General features: G+C 31.0%; 1 protein-coding gene across 1 annotated transcript; it reads right to left on the bottom strand.

The window, feature by feature from the left end:
- Positions 1–4,439: 4,439 nt before the first annotated feature.
- Positions 4,440–10,248, bottom strand: LOC130983175 (probable 3-hydroxyisobutyryl-CoA hydrolase 3). Its single transcript, XM_057907362.1, has 13 exons — positions 10,226–10,248; positions 9,872–9,940; positions 9,619–9,682; positions 9,293–9,372; positions 8,814–8,897; positions 6,697–6,781; positions 6,000–6,085; positions 5,648–5,769; positions 5,494–5,554; positions 5,290–5,391; positions 5,093–5,194; positions 4,922–4,963; positions 4,440–4,803 (listed from the first exon to the last, which is right to left on the bottom strand). The coding sequence occupies exons 1-13, from the start codon at positions 10,226–10,228 to the stop codon at positions 4,663–4,665; spliced, it is 1,041 nt and encodes a 346-aa protein (XP_057763345.1). The 5' UTR covers positions 10,229–10,248; the 3' UTR covers positions 4,440–4,662.
- Positions 10,249–22,971: the final 12,723 nt, after the last annotated feature.

The following is a 22,971-nucleotide window of genomic DNA, read 5'->3' as shown; positions in this document are numbered from 1 at the left end:
TTTAAATCAGGAGGGAGATTCGGATTACTCTTCTGAAACAAATCAAACTGACAAAGTTTGGATTATTCAATTTTGAATCGAATTGAATGGAATGCAATTGCTAATTTGAATTGAATTAAATGGACGGAGGTGTACAGAATTGAATTGAATTGATAATATGTAAATTGTAGGCAGAGTTATTTGAATTTGATTTTATATAATGGATTATGTTTCATTTACTCAGTATTATACAATTGTTTCACCATGAGTACTGTGTTTGGTTTATTCTGCAGAAAGCTGTTTGAATTTGATTTTATATAATGGATTATGTTTCGTTCACTCAGTACTATACAATTGTATTGTGTTCAGTTCACTATGAGTACTGTATTCGGTTCACTATGAGTACTGTGGTCGATTCATTCTGCACTATTCAAAACTCTTCTTCCTCACCTTCTACTGCTTCTTCACCAAAGAGAGAAGGAGAAAAAGACAAAAAAAAAAATACAGTAGCAACAACAACAAAATAATAACGATAGGGTTTCAGGGTTTAGGGTTTTAGGGTTTAGGGTTCAGTGTACATGGATTCGGTGTGTTGCAAACTTTCGGTTCGCTTTGTGTATTAATTTCGATTCACCGTATTCATAGTTGAGGGTTTAGGGTTTAGGGGTCTAGGGTTTAGGGTTCAGAGTTTTAGGGTTTTAGGGTTTACAATAGGGTTCAGGGTTTAGGGTTTACGGTTTAAGGTTTAGGGTTTAGCATTCAGAGTTCGTTCACTTAGTACTATACAATTGTATTGTGTTCAGTTCACCATGAGTACTGTGTTTGGTTCATTCTGCACTATTCAAAACTCTTCTTCCTTACCTTCTACTGCTTCTTCACCAGAGAGAGAGAGAGAAGGAAGAAAAGACAAAAAAATACAACAGCAACAACAACAAAAGAATGACGATAGGGAGAAAACACGTGAAGAAGAAGGAACACGAAAAAGGAGGAGAAGGAGGAACGCAAAGAAGAAGGCGAAGAAGAAGAAGACGCTCCGTGCGTAAATGAGCGTGAAAAGCACGGGAGAAGAAGAAGCATTGGGCAAGAGCGATTTAGTGTGTGTTGAGCGCGTGTATTTCACGTTTCATTTAATGGTATTGGATTTTTTTAGTGTTGGACCAACTTGGTTACATGGATGTGTAGCATCCCTATTTTTTTAATTATAAACGAAGACTAAATCTCTAAAAGCAGTCTTTCAGATTCACAGTTTTTACTATTTTAATATTTTAAATTTAAAATTCACTATACTGATTTTCAAGATTCAATTCTTAACACCATAATAGTCTTTAGACCTTTTTTAGTATCGAGTTAGTGGGAAAGAGATTCAATGGTCCCAGAACGCTTGAACCATTAAATGGTCTCGTAGCAAAACATGTTTTTTAAATTTTTTAATAACTTTTAAATAGTCTTTATTTAATTTTAATTACAAATTAACCCCATATATTTTATTTAATTATAAAACTATTTTTTATTTTATAAATTATTATTTTATCATTCATCTATTATGTTTATTAACAATAAAAAAAAATAATAACGAATTAGATCTGATCGTCATTAAGTTTTTGGCCATTCCATTCGATTAAAATTTTATGTTTGATCCGTGACGTTTGTCCAGGGGTGTGAAATCGTGTTTCTTTTAAAATCAATCGATTGAATTTCTGATTTCCCATAACTCAATCGATTGGATTACAAGTTATCACAAAACAATCGATTGAAAATTGCAAGGCAGCATGATTTTTGTGAAAATCAATCGATTGGTCATATTACCCAATTGATTAAACGATGACTAAAATATGGGTTTTTTATAATTCAATCGACGGCCTATACTACCCAATCGATTGAATGCTTCAAAACAACCTGAGATCTCACAATTCAATCGATTGGGTATGGTTTTGTCCAATTCAATCGATTGGTTATACCACCCAATCGATTGAATTGTGTACTACGCCGTTTAGAATTTTGTTATCATTTTTATAAATTATTATCTTATTATTCATCTATCTTATCTTTAAAATTCTATCTTCAATTTTTAAGGTTTTATTTTGATTTAGATACTCTAATATTATCTTTTCTTTAATATTAACATTATAAATTGGTGAATAATCCATTACCAATTTTTCAATCCCACTATTGGAATCGTTTATCAATCTCTTTGATTATAACGGCGTAGTACACAATTCAATCGATTGGGTAGCACAACCAATCGATTGAATTCGGCAAATCCATATTGTTTTGATGACTTCAATCGATTGGGTAACACAACCAATCAATTGAATTGTGAGACCTCAGGTTGTTTTGAAGCATTCAATCGATTGGATAGTATAGGCAATCGATTAAATTATAAAAAACCCACATTTTAGTAATCGTTCAATCGATTGGGATAATATGACCAATGATTGATTTTCATGAAAACCATGTTACCTTGCAATTCATCAATGGATTGTTTTGTGATAACCTGTAGTCTAATCGATTGAGTTATGAGAAACCTGAAATTCAATCGATTGTTTTGATAATCCAATCGATTGATTTTCAAAAAAACACGATTTCACATCCCTGAACGAACGTTACGGATCGAACATAAACTTTTAATCGATTGGAATTGTCAGAAAGTTTATTACGATCAATGGAAGATCTAATTCGTTATTGTTTTTGTTTTTTATTGTTAATAAACATAATAGATGAACGATAAAATAATAATTTGTAAAATAAAAAAAATTATAATTAAATAAAATATATAAAGTTAATTTATAATTAAAATTAGAAAAAGACTATTTGACCGTTGTTAAAAAAACTTAAATTATATGTTTTGTTATGAGATCATTTAATTGTCCAAACGTTTTGAGACCATCAAATCTTAGCCGAGTTAGTGAATTCTGTGCTGAGCTTACTCGGACTTGTTCTGTCGAATACAAGGCTATAAGACTTTATTTCGTTTTGATACCTAAAAAAAAAACTCATTCTCTAAAACAACCTCTTGACGTCACTGCTTTGGGAACGAAAGGATGTCTCCGTCTCCACGATTTCACTGTTCCATTTGAGGAGAATCTCAGTTATGGAACCTTCTATGAGGCTTCGGAGATGGATTATGGGAAGATTGAAAGCGGGAAGGTGGTGCCCTAAGCCTAATGAGCACATTAGATAGAGGTTTTGATGGTTAAAAAGTTTGCTAAGTTGGTTTATAAGGTTAAGTTTTGCGAAGAAAAACCTCAGAAAGAATAGAGTGTTGTGAGTAGGAAGACTCAAATTGTGTTGGATGCAGTGAAAGAATCTATTCACAGAAGTTATCAGCCGGTTGAAATTAAATAATTGTGAATTATTATTAGATTATATCTTGGAGTATATAATGTATTTAATTTGGTTAAGGACTTTGTTGCTGTGAAAGGCTTCTTCATTGTTAAATGTTAATTTGAGTTTATGTTTAATGGTTAATCAATATAGAAATTTGTTTGCAATCGGGTTTTACAAAATAAGTGAAATTATATACACTTTGAGGCCATGTTGGAATTTGAGGCCAGATTCTTATAGCTATAATACATTGTTAGACGGATACTACAGAAAAGGGAAAATAGTAAAGCATTAATTATGCTTTGTGAGGAGATGTTGTGTGCAGGTATTAGTGCATCGGTTGTGACCTATAATACTGTTCTGAAAGGATTGGTTCGTGTGGGATTATACGATGATGCTTTGTGCCTTTGGAATTCAATGATACAAAGAGGTGTGGCTCCCAATGAGTTCAGCTACTGTACACCTCGAGAGACTTGGAGGGGTCTATGAGGCTGTGGAAGGAAATTTTAGGCAGGGGATTCACTACGAGCACAGTGACATTCAATACGATGATCAATGGATTATGTAAGATGGAGCAAATGGTTACCAGATGAAATAACATATAGGACCCTGGGTGATGGCTATTGTAAATTCTCCATCCATTGAAATGTACAATTCTCTTATTGAAATGTTGCCAATCTCCTTGTTGAGATGCAAACGATTGGATTATTACCAAATGCTGTTACCTACGGAAGCCTAATTTATGGATGGTGTGACCAAGGGAAGGTGGATAAAGCTTTTAATTTATATACTGAGATGATTGAAATGGGTTTCAATCCTAATTTAGTGGTATGTATCAAAGTTGTTAGCAGCCTTTATAGGTTTGACAGAATCAATGAAGCAACTGTGATTCTGGACAAAATGGTGGATTTTGATCTTCTTACAATTCATAAGTGTTCTGATAAGTTTGTTGAAAATGATATGTGTAATTCTGTTCCAAATAACATTGTGTACAACATAGCTATTGCAGGGCTTTGTAAATCTAGGAAGGTTGACGAAGCAAGAAGTTTAATTTTTTACCAATATGGTCATCTAGAGGCTTTCTTCCTGATAATTTCACATACTGCACCTTAATTCATGCTTATTCCATGGCTGGCAATGTGGATGATGCTGTCAACTTAAGGGATGAGATGCTGGGAAGAGGGATTGTTCCAAATATTACTACATACAATGCACTAATAAATGGTTCATGCAAATTAGGAAATATGGGTCGAGCACATAGACTTTTCACTAAACTTCGTCACAAGGGCTTGGTTCCTAATGCTGTTACCTATAATATACTAACTAACTCAAGCTTAGCAAAAAAGTATAGTTTTCAATCTATAATTTGCAGCTTGTTATGGATTGGGAATTATTGGATCTATCTGGAAGTTGCAGACGCTCCCATTCATCATGGTTGACACTTTTGAAGCACTGATCCACCATTTCTTCACTAACTAACTCAAGCTTTGAAGGCTCCCACTTAAAATAAGAGAAGAAAAAGGAAAATAAATCAACATTTAGTTGACAGATATGAAAATAAATTTAAAACAGAATTATTTCTCTCTATACAAAAAATGGCATATATATCCTTAATTACCTTGGGCTTCTTGTCCTTGTCAAAGAGCTTTGCTCTTGAACCCTGTCCGTACGATTCAATTAATTTGAGTGAATTGTAAAATAAAAGGAAATTATTAGTTAAATAATTAAAAGTTAATTTCATGATCCTTTTTATTTGGACAAAAAATTGTAGTGGTGTTAAAATATTTACCTCAAAGAGATCATAACTAACGGTTCCTCTAATGACATGGCTGGCAATATTATAATCCCGATAAAGACATTCTTCGATATTTTGTATTCGACTTTTTCTTATCTGAAAGACATCAAATGTAGCATTTTTCTCAATAATTAATAATTAAAAAATTACAACTAACTAATAATATGTTTTTTAAGGACTAACATACTTACTAATTTAAGAGTTATTTTGAGACTTATGGGACTTGCTGAACGCATTGAGTTTAATGCATCTGTTATCCACTTTTCTGTTCCATTTTCTAATAATTCATTTTCCTATAAATATAATTAACCATTTAAAATTAAATAATACTTTATTTATTCCAAGATAAAATGTATAAACTTTGTACATCTAATTAACTTGATGCGTATACTTACCAAAGTATGGATTATATCTTCCACAGTTTCTTTGGAAAAACATTTGTTTATAATCTCCAATCTGTTTTGAGTTGTTGCTCTTCACACTATCAATTCTCAAAGTGCAGAAAATCTATAAATATTTTTTTTCTTTTTATATCAATTATTGACTTACCTCATAAAAGAGCTGTTTTTTCTTGCATATGCTTTGTTAGCAAAAGTTTCTATTAACGTGGCAATAGTTGATACATTTGAAGAAGTAACAGCTTGCAGGGCATTTTCCAAAGATTGTAGCCTCTATTACCAAAAATAAATAAATAATTTATGCAAATATCTAATTATATATTATTATAATTATTTTCAAACTTACTAGTTAAAGATATTCATTCAAAAATATGATGAATTTAATTAGATGAAAATGTAAAGTAGTCTTCTCAGAACAATTTATTAAAATTAAACTCATAAATAAATCTAACAAAAGTGGATCCAAAAAACATCATCAAAAATAAAAATGGTGAAAGTTTTACCATTGAAGGGATGAAATGAGTGGCTAAACCACATGCTAGCATTTCTGCTCCCTTCAAACGTGTGCCAGTTAACCCCAAGTATTCCCCTGCATAAATAAGGTATTAATTTTAAAATGATTTTGATCAAGTTAGATAATCCAACCCTACGTATATGTTTAATTTTTTGAAAGATATAGTTTCTTTTCTCCAACCGTTAAATAATACTTAATTATAATGGCTTTTTTAATAAATAAAAATTTTAATATTTACCGTTTTATACAAAAATACAACTATTTATTATTTTATATATTATTTTTCATTTTCGCAGTCAGTGTATTATTCTCCAATTTCACAATCTCTAATATTTATATGAGTAATGCTATATATAATCAATAAAATTTATTATTTTGATTAATATTTAACTAATACAAATATTTTTGAAACCCTAAATCTTAAGTTTTAATAGTATAAAAATAAAATATTAGTTATTATTGATAAAAAATATTGGTCTCTTGATATTTTTCTTTGATTAAGAAATTTATTAAAAAATGTTATTTGTATAGTAAAATCAGTTATTAATGTATTTGTGTATAAATATATATGTAGTTTAATTTATTTTCAATATATATTTATATTTTAACATATATTTTATAGTGACTGATTTTAGTGACTAATTTTAATATACACGTGGCATTACTCGAAATTTATAGAGATATACCGAAATAACCAGGAAGCCTAGAAAGGAAGTAACTTGCACCGGCATCCGGAAAATGTCCTATATGTACCTCTGGCATAGCAAATATCTACAAATAATTCATTTACAATATAAATAATTATATATATATATATATATATATATATATATAGGTGACTTCTGTGGTAGCCATGTTTTGTGGTGGTTAAGTGTGACTATAGTTGACTGACTAATAAAATTAGGACACATATATAAAAAACAATAACTAATGTATCACTTTAAAGTAAACACGGTAGTCCAAGAAACATCACTACAATGGTAGAATAGTAATTACAAATTACAGGTCTTAGAACTATTTTTTTAATGGATTGGGCCTTGAGTGAAATGAACAATAAAAAAAATGGAACTAGAGTGAAATATTCTAAAAATGTGGTCAAAATAAAAGAAAAAAGTAATTGTACATTCAGTAAATTAAATGATTAGAATGTGGTTTAAAAAAAAAGAGTTGATACAAAATAAAGTAATAAGCATTGTATCATATTATACAGCCCAAAAATAACAGTAAACATTGTAATACCTAATGCTCAAAGGTTCTATTGTAAATAACAATAAAGTAGTAAAAATTATTAATTAAAATAAAAAAAACCGCTACTAGTAATATTATACTTATACAATTGCACATCTTTAACATTTTTTTAATAAAGTAAAATGCATAAATAACATTAGCATGTTAAATTTGGGATTATTTAAGTTAAGAAGCTATGTATTTACGATTAATGGTATCAGAAGTAATATTCATGGTGTAGCCAAAATAATTTAGATCAAAAGGTTTGAGTATTCAGAGATTAGAAATTATAATAAATTAAATTTAAAAGTTGTTAAGTTGAGAATTTAAGATTTAAGATTTAAAAAGTATATATATGATTCACGTTTTCATATCTAAATTATTTAATTTTATTAGTAATAAAATTAATGTATATTTTTTTATTGTTATCAATAACAATCTTTTTTTTATTTTTAATTGTTCTCATAGCATATTTAAAATATAAGTAATATATTGTAGATAAAAAAAATGAATCATCTATGTGGTTAATGTTTACGATAATTAGCATAATTATACAAATTTTAGGGTTTATATTTAATTATAAAGATTAAAATTTATTTTGGGCAAACAAGAAAAATAGTTGCAAATATAGAGGATATGTAGTTCTTCTATTTATTAATTAAGTAATTTATAATTAATTAAATATCATTTGTAATAATATTAGTTTATGGTTTTCAATTTCTCTCACATAAAATTTAATTTCGTTACTTTTTTAGTGTTTAGTATAAAATTCTTTGCGTACAAGTTACAATAATAATTTTCTTACGCTTTTCATGGTTCTTAAAATATCTATAAAATATAAATAATAATGTATCATAGATTAAAAAATAACGGGATCATTTTATAGTTAGTGTTTATGATAATTAACTTAATCATTAGATTTTAAATTTTACCAACTGAGAGAGAATTTACTCTTTTTTTAAATGTTAAAAACTTACAATTATATAAACATAGTATAGATTTTCACACTTCACTATTTAAGATTTTGTTTTACAAATGTTAACAATGGTAGCGACTTTCTTCATTTTAATTAATATTTTTACTTTAATATTATACAAATAATAACAATTGTTTATAATAGATTCTTGAGCATTAGACATTACAATGTTTATTATTTTTATTTTCGTACTGGATATAATATTTACTATTTTATATTTTATTTTGCATCATCTCTTTTTTTTAACCAGTTCTAGGTATTCAATTACTATATATTTCGTCTTACTTTGATACACGTTTTTTGAAATATACTATTATAATTTTATTTTTTTGGTTTGTTGTCCATTTCACTCAAAGCCCAATCCATAAAAAAATGGTTTTAAGACTTGTAATTACTACTCTGCCATTGTGGTCATATTTGGATTCTTGAAATTAGTTATACTCTAGCTAACTTTATTTATACATGTGTCTTAATCTTATTGGCTAATCAACTATAGGTAACTTTAGCCACCACAAAACATAGTCACCAGAGAACTCACCATATATATATATATATAGAATAATGAAAACTTTGATTTTGTAGAAGCGAAGAAAAGCATACAGCATTTTCAGTGATAATCCTAAAAGTTGCGTTCATGGACAGAGTTGCTCCTCCTCCCATGGCCACTCCATCAATCAGACACACCTTAATTGTTATTATCATTAGAAACAATAAGCAAATTTTATTATTATATTATAGTAAAATATCATAATTTTTTTTTGTTACACCTGTTAATCAATGATAGCCAATTTTAATTGTTTAATATACCTAATAAAACAAGAGTTTTGCTATGCTGTATTTTAATGGTATTGATTAATCCATATCATAAAAAAATATTTTAATATTTTTAATATATTCAATGTATTAAAAACGTAAAAAAAAATTATAATAAATAATATTAAAACATTTTTTCAATAATATACTTAACCAATTTTTTTGCCGCACATGCATGTATATGATAGCAAAACCCATAAAACAAAAATGATGAAATTTATTAAGGAACAAGTAGTGTAGTATTAACTATTAACTATATAACTCACCACGAGCTTTTTGTAGGTCGCTACCAAGTGATTTAGAGTGAGTGCTTTCCTATAGAATATTAGAGGATAGGTCCAATGTCCTGGTTTCATATATAGATCATGAGATTAAATTAATGTCATGGTTTCATAAAGCATTGTATATTGGCTTATAACACTCATTCAATATAAGATAATTAATTTCTTCCACCATAACCAATTTGAGTTGTTGGTCAGGGGTCAGCTTACTCGTTATTATCAGCATAACCAATTTTGTGTTTATATGAACAACGTAACTTAATTAGTCCAATAATAACTAGTATAACCATTTAATAATTTATACGATTTACCTGTTAATGAACATGTTACTGTTGCTAATACATCACCGCCGGAACAAAAAGCTTTCGCATTACCCTATTTAACACAAAGATATAAGATTTTGTAGTTTCATTTTTATATCAGAGTACAAATTTGAATTAGGTCCATTATAATATTTTTTTTAAAGAATAAAATTATTAAACTATTTTTTTTTATTCAAAATATAAACTTGCATTTAATCCCCCTAAATTCATCAGAAGACTATAAAATCTTCCTGCTTTCTACCTTCAATATAACAAGCTTGACCGAAGAGTCGTTCTCATATAATCTCAAACTCCTTAAAAGTTGAGAAACCTGCAAAACACAGCAAAAGAAGCAAATAATATCACACTCTTACAATAATACAACAACATTATTTGTATTCATTTTATCAATATATCATGACAATAATGCATTAATTATATTTAAACCACTTGTCGCAAAATTCTAAACTAATAGGCATATAAATGATTATATATTTCCTTTCACAAAACCAATTGATCCTTTAATATACTGGAAGCTCCAATTGAAGTAGACTTAATTGTATAATATTAAAAAGAATAGAATTAATTTTAATGTGAACTACTCTTATTCTTATACCATTTCATGGTTAAGACTATTTAGTTTGCTAGGCCTGTTTAGCATCACCACCTTCACACAAGAGTTTCCTGTGATTATAAGCACCTGTAAAGAGGCATAAAATAATATAATTAATTTGAAAAATATAATAGCCACGGTTGAGTTTGGAAAACTTGAAACACGATGTTAACATTATTAATTAAAAAAATTGTTAATTTGATTTTTGCTTCCAATTGTTTGTTTAATGATTTTTGTTTCTTTTTTTTGGTCAGGTTTAATGATTTTTGTTTAATGTGCAGATTTTTGTTATTAGGCCAAAAGTCACATAAGCTCAATGTGATGAGAAAGTATTCAGTCCTTATGCAAAAATAATTTCAAACTATATGACTGAATCATTTAAATGGACATCAAAATTATTTGGGCCAAATATCATGTGAATAGTCCAAATTAATTTTTGTTGAGAGACCAACAAGTCTTTGTCCAAAATTGAAAAGAAAGCAAAGTACTTGACCAAAAATAAAAGAAAGCAAAGGAGCATATTCTATTCAGTTACTTACTTACATGGGTTATGAAATTCAAATTTTAATTAAATCAAATTCATGCATTGGTAACTGAAAAGAAAAATTAAATTGAGTTAATTGCATTAATGGCTCCATATGTTACTCCAATCCTTGGAGAATGTTAGTAACATTTCAATTTCATTTAATTTCATATTCAATGCTTTGTTTCTTCTCTCTCTTCTCTCTCTTTGATGTTTCGATTGTCACTTCCATTAGAGAAAGAAGATTGAAAAAGTTATCAGAGAAAAGTAGTGAAGCTATGAAGAAATAAAACCAGGGGCGGAGCTAGAGTAATTCTTAGGAGGGGGCCAACATAAAAGTATAATATTAGAAGAAAAAAAATTAGAATTAAGGGGGGGCTAATATAAAAATTAATGACCTTTATACATTAAAATTTTTTATTTAGGGGGGCCATTGCCCCCCTTCTCTAATACTTGCCTTCGCCTCTGAGTAAAACGCTAGGATGATGGCCTTTGCAAAAGGAAGATCCGAAGCATGGTGTGACTAAGATTTTTGCCATTAAAGACAAGATGTGAAGAAGAAGCTTCAAGATCTTCATGCCAAGAATAGAAGCAATCAGATTCGGTCAAAGAAGAAGATCTCTGTGGTAAAGTTTATTTCTGTTTTTGTTCATCCAAGACAGAAGGCAACTACTGGAGCTACGTGGAGGAAGAAAAAAATATGGAAAGGAAGAAGTTGTCAAGGATCAAGGATTCATCAAGGGTCAAAATTCATTCTTGGGGACAAAGTCAAGATGAAAGACTCATATTGATGAAGCTTGATGAGAAGGGATGAGAGAGAGAGGTACATGCATGTTTATTTGCTTTCGATTTTTCCTCTCTCTTCTCTTTGTCCGAACTGGCCTTTTGTTGGAGAAGATGTTGGTGGCTTGGTTGAACCGGTTTCAACCTTGGAAGCTTCTCCTTCTATAATAAGGATGAATGGCCAAGGGTTGAGACAAGGAGAAAAAGCACAGAGTTCTCATAGCTACCTTAAACTAACTGAAGTTCTTCTCCTTCAATGTGTTACATTTTATTTTCTTTTCTTTAATTTTGTCTATCTGAGTCTCATGGTGAAAAAGGCAAACAGAGTGAGATTTGTAAGAAAAAGCCAGTGAGAGGAAAAAGATAGAGAGTGTAAAATTAAAGAAAAAGCCATAGATGTCTAAGAGTTCCTTTGTACATCTATGTTGTGTTTCGTGATCCTGTGGGAATTCCCTTACAAGTTGAGTTAGTACTTTGCGGTTGAAAACTTGGCAGTTGTCCAAGTCAAGTTCAGTTTTAGAGATAAATTCTAGACTTGTCCCAGATAGGAATGGGTAGTTCCTAGGGAAGAATTGGTATATGTAATCAATTGATTATAGTGAAATTCCGTCACTATTGTGATGGAGACTGGATGTAGGTTGCATTGCACTTAGCAGCTGAATCAGAATACTTTTGAGTGTGATTCTCTCTTTCTCTTCTACTCCATTTCTATTTCTGTTGCGTAGGAGACAAAATTTAAAAATATCTCCTAACCGGTTACGAGACAAAAAGAAAATGTCTCTTGACTTGTTATGAGACAAAAAAGTAGAAATATCATCTGAAGCTATCTTAAAAGGCAGAAAGTAATACTCAGCAAAAAAGGGCTAAGATTCAACCCCCCATTCTCTTAGCCACTGATTACCATCAATTGGTGTCAGAGCTTGGTCTCAAAGAGACCAAGCTTTGCAGCTTAGAGAAAAGATCCTGATGGCGGCTAACAGTGGCTCAAATTTGGTTGCTTACACTGTGACAGAAAGGCAGTCAAGCAACAGACCCCCATTCTTCAATGGAAAGAACTACAGTTACTGGAAAGAAAGAATGAAGATTTTTGTTCAATCTATGGACTACAAACTTTGGAAGATAATCTTGGAAGGTCCACAATTTTCAACCATTACAGGAGCTAATGGTGTGGTTACTCTCAAAGGTGAAGCCGATTGGAATGAGTAAGACAGAAAGAAAGTAGAGCTCAACGCCAAAGCAGTCAACTTGCTCAACTGTGCGGCCAGCTTCGAGGAATACTAATGGGTATCGAGATGCACAACAGCAAAAAAAATCTAGGACAAACTTCAAATCACTCATGAAGGCACAACTCAAGTCAAGAGATCTAGAATAGACATGCTGAATAGAGAATATGAAATGTTCTCAATAAAGGAAGGATAAATGATGGATGAACTATTTGAAAGATTCAACGTCATCGTCACTGGCTTGGATGCTATGGGGATCACATATTATGAATCTGTGCTTGTGAGGAGGATATTGAGATGTCTCATAAAAGAGTGGGAACAAAAAAAAATAGTGATAGCTGAGAGTAGTAACATTGATACTATGACATATGATGATTTGAGAGGAAATTTACTTGCCTTTGAAAACACTTATTTGAAAAAAGATACAAAAAAGAAAGGAATTACTCTCAAATCTGTTACTGAAGCTTTGGATGATGAATCCAGTGATAACTCATCTGAAAATAATTTTGTTTTATTTGCTAAGAAATTCAGAAAAATGGTAAGAATTTCTCTTCTTTCATTAATGATGTTTTTCTTGTTGATGGATTAAAACACAATCTACTAAGCATTAGCCAATTATGTGATCTTAGTTATGAGGTTATTTTTAGAAAATTGGATTGCTTAGTCATTTGTGAAAAATCTAGTGAAGTTTTGTTTGAAGTTAAAAGATGTAATAATGTGTATGGATTAACTCTAGAGTATTTAAAAGATAAAAAAGTAACATGTTTTACTTCTCTTGAATCTGAAAAATAGCTTTGGCATAAGAAATTAGGTCACGCAAGCATGTATCAAATTTCTAATCTTGTTAAGAAAAAATTGGTGAGAAAAATTCCTAATATCAAATTTGATAAGGATATTACTTGTGATGTTTGTCAACTAGGCAAACAAGTAAGATCTTCTTTTAAATCAAAAGATGGAATTTCCACTGAGAGGCTATTAGAAATGTTGTATATTGATCTTTTTTGTCCAACTAGAACTCAAAGTTTGGGAGGTAAGCACTATGGTTTGGTGGTGGCGGATGATTACTCTAGATTCGTTTGGGTTCTTTTCTTAGCTCACAAGAATGATGCTTTTCATGCTTTTTCCATTCTATGTAAAAAGATTCAAAATGAAAAGGATTTGAAAATTGCTCATTTGAGAAGTGATCATGGAAAAGAGTTTGAAAATCAAGATTTTGAAAAATTCTGTGATGATTTTAGTATTGCTCATAACTTTTTATGACCTAGAACTCCTTAACAAAATGGAGTAGTTGAAAGAAGGAATAGAAGTCTTCAAGAAATAACTAGGGCAATGCTTTGTGAAAATGATGTAACAAAATTTTTGTGGGCAGAAGCTGTAAACACAACTTGCTATATTCTTAATCGAACCATCATTAGAAAAGATTTAAAGAAAACTCCATATGAGTTTTGGAAATGACCCCCACCTAATCTTAAGTATTTTCACATTTTTGGATGCAAATATTTTGTACTAAACAATAAAGAGAATCTTGAAAAATTTGATCCAAAATCCTATGAAAGAATGTTTGTTGGATACTCCACCATTAGCAAAGCATTTAGGATTTACCTCAAAGAACATAGAACAATAGAAGAATTCATACATGTGTCCTTTTGTGATTCTAACTCTATTCTAAGTGCTGTGATAGAAGATGATGCATGTTGTGAAACTGATGTGAACCAAGAAGCCAGTCAAGATAATCCCAAGTCTGTCCCAGATGGTGAGCCTATCTGTTTAGAAAGGTCTCGTCAAAATGAAGGAGACATTTCTATTTCGTCTCCTGATCAAGATAGAGAACCCAGAACAGAGCAATCAACTGAAACTCATCAAGGCAGAAACTTTCCTCAAAGGCCACGAGAATGGAAGTTTTTGAAGGGTTATCCTTATGATTTTATCATTAGTGATCCTTCCCAAGGCATAACCACTAGATCCTCCAGCAAGAAGCAAGTGGAACCAAGCAATGTTGCCTTCTTGTCCCAATTGGAGCCTTTCAATGTGAAGCAAGCTCTCGAAGACCCCTCATGGGTTAAAGCCATGGAAGAAGAGCTAGAACAATTTGAAAAAAATGAGGTTTGGACACTTGTACCAAATCCAAATGGTAAGAAGGTAACTCGTACAAAGTGGATTTTCAAAAATAAATTGGGTGAGGATGGTAGTGTTGTTCGTAACAAGGCTAGATTAGTGGCTCAAGGTTATGATCAAGAGGAAGGAATTGATTTTGATGAGTCATTTGTCCCGGTAGCTAGAATAGAAGCAATTAAGTTTTTTCTTGCCTATGTTACCCACAAGGGATTTAAGATGTTCCAAATGGATGTCAAATGTACTTTCTTTAATGGCTTTATAGATAGGGAAGTGTTTGTGGCTCAACCCCCCAGTTTTGAAAATAAAGAATTTCTAAATCATGTTTTTAAACTATCTAAGGCTCTTTATAGCCTTAGACAAGCTCCAAGAGCTTCGTATGAAAGGTTTAGTGCCTTCTTGTTAGAAAATAACTTTCAAAGGGATACCACCATACTACTTTATTTATAAAAGAATCTAATGATGATATCTTACTTGTTCAAGTTTATGTGGATGACATTATGTTTAGTTCGACTAATGAAACCTTGTGTGAAGAGTTTGGAAAACTAATGACTAGTGAGTTTGAAATGAGTTTAATAGGTGAATTAACCTTTTTTCTTAGTCTTCAAATTAAACAAACTCCTAGTGGTATTTTTATTCACCAAGATAAATATGCAAAAGATTTAATCAAGAAATTTGGCCTTGAAAATTCCAAACTAATGGGAGCACCTATGCATCCAAACACTAAACTTGATAAGGATGAAAATGGAAAAGATGTGGATGAAACAAGGTATAGAGCAATGATAGGATCCCTCATGTATCTTACATCCTCTAGGTCGGATATTATTCAAAGTGTGGGTGTATGTTCAAGGTTTCAATCTCACCCAAAAGAATCCCATCTTTCGGCCGTTAAAAGAATCATTAGATACATTAACGGCACATGTGATCTTGACTTGTGGTATCCTAAATCTAATGAGTTTTGTGTAGTAGGATTTTGTAATGCAGATTATGCAGGTGACTGAGTAGATAGAAGAAGCACTTCCAGAATGTGTTGCTTCCTTGGAAGCTCACTCAACATGTGGTCAAGCAAGAAACAAGCCACTGTTGCACTATCCACGGCTGAAGCTGAATATATTTCTGTCGCAGCTTGTTGCTCACAATTACTTTGGTTAAACACTCAATTACAGGATTACAAATTGAAAATCAATAGTATACCTTTATTTTGTGATAATATGAGTGCTATAAACGTTTTTAAAAATCCTGTACTGCACTCTAGAACTAAGCACATTGAAGTAAGATATTATTTTATTAGAGAACATGTGCAAAAAAGTACTATTGATATCCAATTTGTGAAATCCGAAGAGCAACTTGCTGACGTCTTCACTAAACCTCTGTGTGAAGACATGTTTTGTTCATTAAGGAATAGTCTGGGAATGATGTATTTGAATTTTGTTGAAAAAATGTGATTTTCATGCTTCTATTGGTTTTTGTCTCATAGGCAGCAGGGAGACAATTCTGGGCATATGATGAACAAGCTATGAAACAGGGAGAGACTGAACCTTGGTGTCTTTGAACTCAAGCCCAACCGAACTCCTTTAGATTCATTCCATGATACTAGCCCATTTTTATTTTTTTCATCATGTTTTTAATAAAATATTTTTGAAAATATTGTTTAGGAAGGTTTTCACATCATATCTTCAAAAAGGAAGTTCATGTCAAATTAAATTTTTTTCCTATTTCTCTCCCACGTTTCAGGGAAAAGACCTTTCAGTTATTTGTTTAATTTTAAAATTTCCTTGATTGAAAATTGTTTCCATTAAATGCTCATTACTTTAAATGATATTCTCTCCACTAAGCATTGAATGTGGTCTAACCTCTCCCCATCTTCCACCCTCTTCGACCTCTCTTCATCTTCTCACTCTCCAATTCACCTCTTTCATCATGAGAAAAAAGTTAGCCACACGAAGAAGCAACCGAACTACCATTATAAAAAAATCCTCCATCTTTGTCTGCACCTCAAACACACACTCACATTCATATCCACCCTAACTCATCCTTTTCACCCTTCTCTCACTCCACAGCAAGCATGGCACGTAAGACTATCCATGCAAGAGCAACAGCAAGGCAGGAAGCTGGTTCATCCAAGAAGAATACCAAGGGACAGGACCAAGTCCCTGAAGAGGAAGAAGAAGAATCACTTCCATCTCCACAACCTTCACCACCACGATGTTCCACACCACACCTCTCTAGCCGGTCTTAAAGAACAAAGAAGCCAGTACTTCACACCACCAAATAACCCCCAAACTTGGATTCACTAGACTTCAAAAATAAGTATGGTAAAAGTCACTCCCATTTTGATCCTGCTCGTTTCATGTCTTGCGCTGTGTTTGAGTTCCACTCACAGGTTCTGGTAAATCTGAAAAGTCTTTGTGAAAAAGGAATTGACTTTATTACATTTTTTGATGATCTTAAATGGGCTCCACTTTTCAAAATTTGAAAACCTGTTTACCCGAATCTGGTTTGTGAGTTCTATGCTAACCTGATGTATAATGATGGTGCTTTACACTCATATGTCAAAAGAGTTCATCTTACATTGAATAGAGATACTGTGAGCACTGCCTTGGGGTACCATGATGAAGGAGCCAGGACTTACATCTCTGGTAAATGGGACTCCCATGTTGGGGTTTCCCTTCAAGTAGCCCTCACTCGGGTCTGTGAAAACTTCTCTGCTCTTGATGGAACAACTCTGACCCACAAGGCTCTCGGACCTGTGCGAACCTTACTTCATCACATCATCAATCATATTCTGATGCCTCAAAGTGATTCCTATCAGCGAGTTACTGTTTGTGATACTCTTGTCTTGTTCGCTATTCTTTCTTCTGCATCTATTTCATTTGCATATCTTATGATGCGACACATGTGGGATTGTGCCCGCAGTGATAAGAAAGCAAATCTTCCATATGGAATGTTTCTAACATGCATTTTTGAGTACTTTAATATTGATTTGAGCAATGAGCCTGTTGAGAACACGGTTTCCACCATTAAAGGAGGCAGTGTTCCTGACTCTGTGAAGGGTAAAAAGGACAAAAGTTCAATGGCATCAATGCTCTCTGATAACGAAAGTGACAATCATCCCTCTAAATCTTCTAAGCTTTCTAAATCTGTCAAGGATGTTCTGAATGAGTTCTCCCACATGTCTAGTATGATGGTCAGGACCTACAAAGAGGCTAGAAAACAAGCCTATGAAAATGAAAAGGCCTGGACCAAATGCCATGAAAGGGTTAATCTGCTGATTAAGAGCTTGGAGAAGGACATGGCTCATTCCGATGGAGACGACGATCACCTTGACTCTGATATTAATCCTTCTGATGCCTGAAAAATTTGCTCATTGTTGCCTATGATCTTGAACAATTTCATATCTTACTGTCTTTTTGAATTAAGTCTCTTTTGAACTGCTTTATGTTGGATGACTGTACTCCGTAATTATAACACTTTGGTTTAGTTTTTAATATCAAATATTTTGCATTACACTGTTGTTTTCATCTTTTTTGCAGGTTCTTTCCTTGATGACAAAAGGAGAAGGAAAAAGAAAAAGGAGCTGAATTGTTGTTGAAAATAGAATTGGGACTGCCAATTCAATTCTTGCGCTCTTCTTTTGAGCCTTTTGATTATTGTTTCATGCCAATTTTTTGATGTTCTGATTATGATGGCTGAACATTGTGTTGATGAATATAATTTTATTGCTTGATTTATTGCTTTATTTGGCAGAAAATATTTTTATTGGCAGGGATCAATTGCTTTGAATATATCATTGTATGTAGTATGATGAATCTTGATCATTTGTTGGACATGTACTCTAAATATACTCTGTCATACTCTGTTTTATAAGAAAAATTTTCTTTGAACAACATGTTGAAGCCTTGATTATGTTTATAAAAATATTTTTTTCAAAATTAGGTTCTTACTTGATAAATCATGATTTCGATTCTTAAGGTCCAAGTGTTGAATATATGAATTTTCTTTGGAACTGCTTGAGCATATTTACAGGTAATGCTTTCATTGGATAAATGCACACATTAAGAGAGAGCAATGTAATCAATTGAAAGGGGGAGGACTTGGTCAAATCATCAAAAAGGGAGTTCACTAATTCCTCATCCTTTTTCAATTCATTTTTTTAATAATGTTTGTCATCAAGAGAGAGATTGTTGAGTTTGGAAAACTTGAAACATGATGATGATCAAACATTATTAATTAGAAAAATTGTTAATTTGATTTTTGCTTCCAATTGTTTGTTTAATGATTTTGTTTAATGTGCAGATTTTTGTTATTGGGCCAAAAGTCACGTAAGCCCAATGTGATGAGAAAGTATTCAGTCCTTGTGTAAAAATAATTTCAAACTATATGGCTGAATCATTTAAATGGACATCAAAGTTATTTAGGCCAAGTATCATGTGAATAGCCCAAATTAATTTTTGTTGAGAGACCAACAAGCCTTGGTCTGAAATTGAAAAGAAAGCAAAGGAGCATGTTCTATTCAGTTACTTACTTACATAGGTTATGGAATTCAAATTTTAATTAAATCAACTTATGCATTGGTAGCTAAAAGAGAAAATTAAATTGAGTTAATTGCATTAATGGCTCCATACGTTACTCTTAGTAACATTTCAATTTCATTTAATTTCACATTCAATGCTTTGTTTCTTCTCTCTCTTCTCTCTCTTTGTTGTTTCGATTATCACTTCCATTAAAAAAAGAAGATTGAAGAAGTTATCAGAGAAAAGTAGTGAAGCTATGAAGAAACAAAAGGCTAGGATGATGGCCTTTGTAAAAGGAAGATCCGAAGCATGGTGTGGCTAAGATTTTTGCCATTAAAGGCAAGATATGAAGAAGAAGCTTCAAGATCTTCATGCCAAGAATAGAAGCAATCGGATTCGGTCAGAGAAGAAGATCTCTGTGGTAAATTTCATTTCCATTTTTGTTCATTCAATACAGAAGGTAGTTACTGGAGCTACGTGGAGGAAGAAGCAAATATGGAAAGGAAGGAGCTATCAAGGATCAAGGATTCATCAAGGGTCAGAACTCATTCTTGGGGACAAAGTCAAGATGAAAGGCTCAGATTGATGAAGTTTGATGAGAAGGGATGAGAGAGAGAGGTACATGCATGTTGATTTTCTTTCGATTTTTTCTCTCTCTTCTCACTGTCCGAACCGGCCTTGTGTTGGAGAAGATGTTGGTAGCTTGATTGAACTGGTTTCAACCTTGGAAGCTTCCCCTTCTATAATAAAGGTGAACGGCCAAGGTTGAGACAAGGAGAAAAAGCACAGAGTTCTCGTAGCTATCCTAAACTAACAGAAGTTCTTCTCCTTCTATGTGTTACATTTTGTTTTCTTTTCTTTAGTTTTGTCTGTCTGAGTTTCATGGTGAAAAAGGCAAACAGAATGAGGTTTGTAAGAAAAAGCCAGTGAGAGAAAAAAGGCAGAGAGTGCAAAATTAAAGAAAAAGCCATAGATGTCTGAGAGTTCCTTTATAATCTGTGTTGTATTTCATGATCCTATGGAGATTCTCTTACAAGTTCGGTTAGCACTTTGCGGTTGAAAGCTGTTGTCCAAGTCATGTTCAGTTTTGGGGATAGATTCTGGACTTGTCCTAGATAGGAATGGGTAGATCTTAGGGAAGAATTGGTGTATGTAATCAGTTGATTATAGTGAAATTCTGTCACTGTTGTGATGGAGACTGGATGTAGATTGCATTGCATTTAGCAGCTGAACCAGGATACTTCTGGGTGTGATTTTCTCTTTCTTTTCTACTCCATTTCTGTTTCTGTTGCGTAGGAGACAAAATTAAAAAATATCTCCTAATCAGTTACGAGACTAAAAGAAAATGTCTATTTACTTGTTATGAGACAAAAAATCAGAAATATCTACTGAAACTATCTTAAAAGGCAAAAAATAATACTCAACAAAAAAAGTTAAGATTTAACCCCTTTTTCTTAGCCATTGATTACCACCAACCACAAAATTTAATTCTTTTTATCGTAGAGTTATTTTCTTTATGTAAGGCAGGTAGAGCAATTAGCTAAAGATTTAAGTAGATAATATTTCGTTCGTTAATCTCATTTGAGATAGGTGTCTCTTATATTTGTTTATGGATTTTATGAGCATGTTTTCCTAGTATTTGGAATAATGATGATTATCATGTTTTAGATTTTTTTTTGTTACGATAAAATGTTCTTAATTATATGATAGTATACTTAGGTTAAAGTATAATATACTCTTTATTCTTAAAGGTTTTGTAAACATTTTTCAAAATATTTTTAACATTTAATTTGATTTTATTTAATCTAATATTTTAATAAAATTTAGTTTTATCTTTTTCTTAAAATTTTTTATGGTCAAAATTATTTATTTTTACCAAAGTTATTACTACTCTTATTATTTATATGTATCAATTATCATAATTCTCATATTCTCTCTTGTCCTACTTCTACTTCTTTTCGAACCCATTCCACATTCTCATTTGTTGACATCACTACCATCCTTCTCTCAACCCAAGGTTCTAGATGAAGGAGGATAAAAAAAATTGAGGATGATGATTATGAGGTGTAAATAGAAATATTTTTAAAAAAATTAATTTGAGTATCAAAAAGTTTAATATAGAGATAAAATTAAAATCTATATATTTCAAACATTAAGAATGAAAATAAATTAAATTAAATATTAAAATATTTTTAAATTTATACAAATTTTAAGAATAAAAAATATAGTTTAAAATTTGCTCAATACTTAACATAGTTATTGTTTGGAGAATAATGCTAGATGAAGAATGGTATTTTATTTATTTATTTATTTTGGGTGGGGGTGGGGGGAAGGGGGTTGTTTTGGTTTAAACATGGACACTAGTACTAGAACTAGAAGAGAGAGATGTATAATTAATTTGTGATAGAAAAAAAATAAATTTAGTAGAATTTAAATTTAAATTTAAATTTGAGTTATTTATTAATTTTAAAATTAGGTTTATATTTTACCTTTTACTATAGGAATAATTACAATTGTAATAAATTTCAATTAAGGTGCTTATTATTCACAACTATTTCATAAAGTTTTTAGAAGGAAGAAAGATCGAGTAAAACCTGGTTTTCTCTGTCATGGGGAAAAACTAGAGCCATGGTTTTGCAATGCAATTATAATATAATAGTGAGAGATACAAATACAATTCTGGAAGAGAGAGATGATAAAAGTTCAAGCATAGATATAAGTTGCTATATATAGCCAAAACAATAGAATAGCCAAGAGAACCTATATAGATGGGATGAACCGATCGATATTTATTCAAACAAAATAAATGTTTAACAAACCTTTCAAATTTCAATTAAGATGTAGACCATCATTCATGATATATAGGACAAAAATGTGAAAAGAAAAAAAAAATCATACAATATCAAGAATAATTTTAGGAAATTTTTTTATTTTATTTAATATTCATTAATTATTACAATAATTAATAAATATTAAATAAGATAAATCATGAGTGATTTTAACTAAAATTTTTTTATTATTAAACATTTCCACAATATCAAAAACAAACTATCTATCAATAACCTCTATAGAGTTAATTAAGAATTTCATATAGTTATGCTTTATTTGGTTTTCAAAAGTTTGTGGGTGTTTTAATTTTATAATAAAAAAGGAGTTTTTTTTTTAAGATTGGTTAATTGTATTTTTTTACAATTAGAAACCCTAATATTATCTTATGCAATATTTTGTCTAGTTATCACACTTATCTCTAACTATAGTCATTTTAGATTTTAAAATAATTTCATCAAATACTATTATTTATAGTTCATGCTTATCGTAAACAAATTTTAATTTATTTGGTTTTAAATCAAATATAATTACTATAATATTTAAATCAATAATATATATATAAAAAACTAGTCACTTATATAAAATATGTATTAAAAATATATAAATATATAAAAATATAATAATTAATTTGATGATTAATTTTTAGTGTATATGATAAAAGTTTTGTTAAAAGTTAACTTTTAAAAACTAAGAGCAATAATCAAACCTACCCTAAATCATATATTCAAATTGCAATTTTTGTATACAACATTAAATCTTTCTATG

This window comes from Arachis stenosperma, chromosome 5 (assembly GCF_014773155.1).
Source record: "Arachis stenosperma cultivar V10309 chromosome 5, arast.V10309.gnm1.PFL2, whole genome shotgun sequence".
Lineage (NCBI taxonomy): Eukaryota > Viridiplantae > Streptophyta > Magnoliopsida > Fabales > Fabaceae > Arachis > Arachis stenosperma.
Note: the sequence above shows the minus strand (reverse complement) of the source record. Positions and strands in the feature narration are given on the sequence as shown.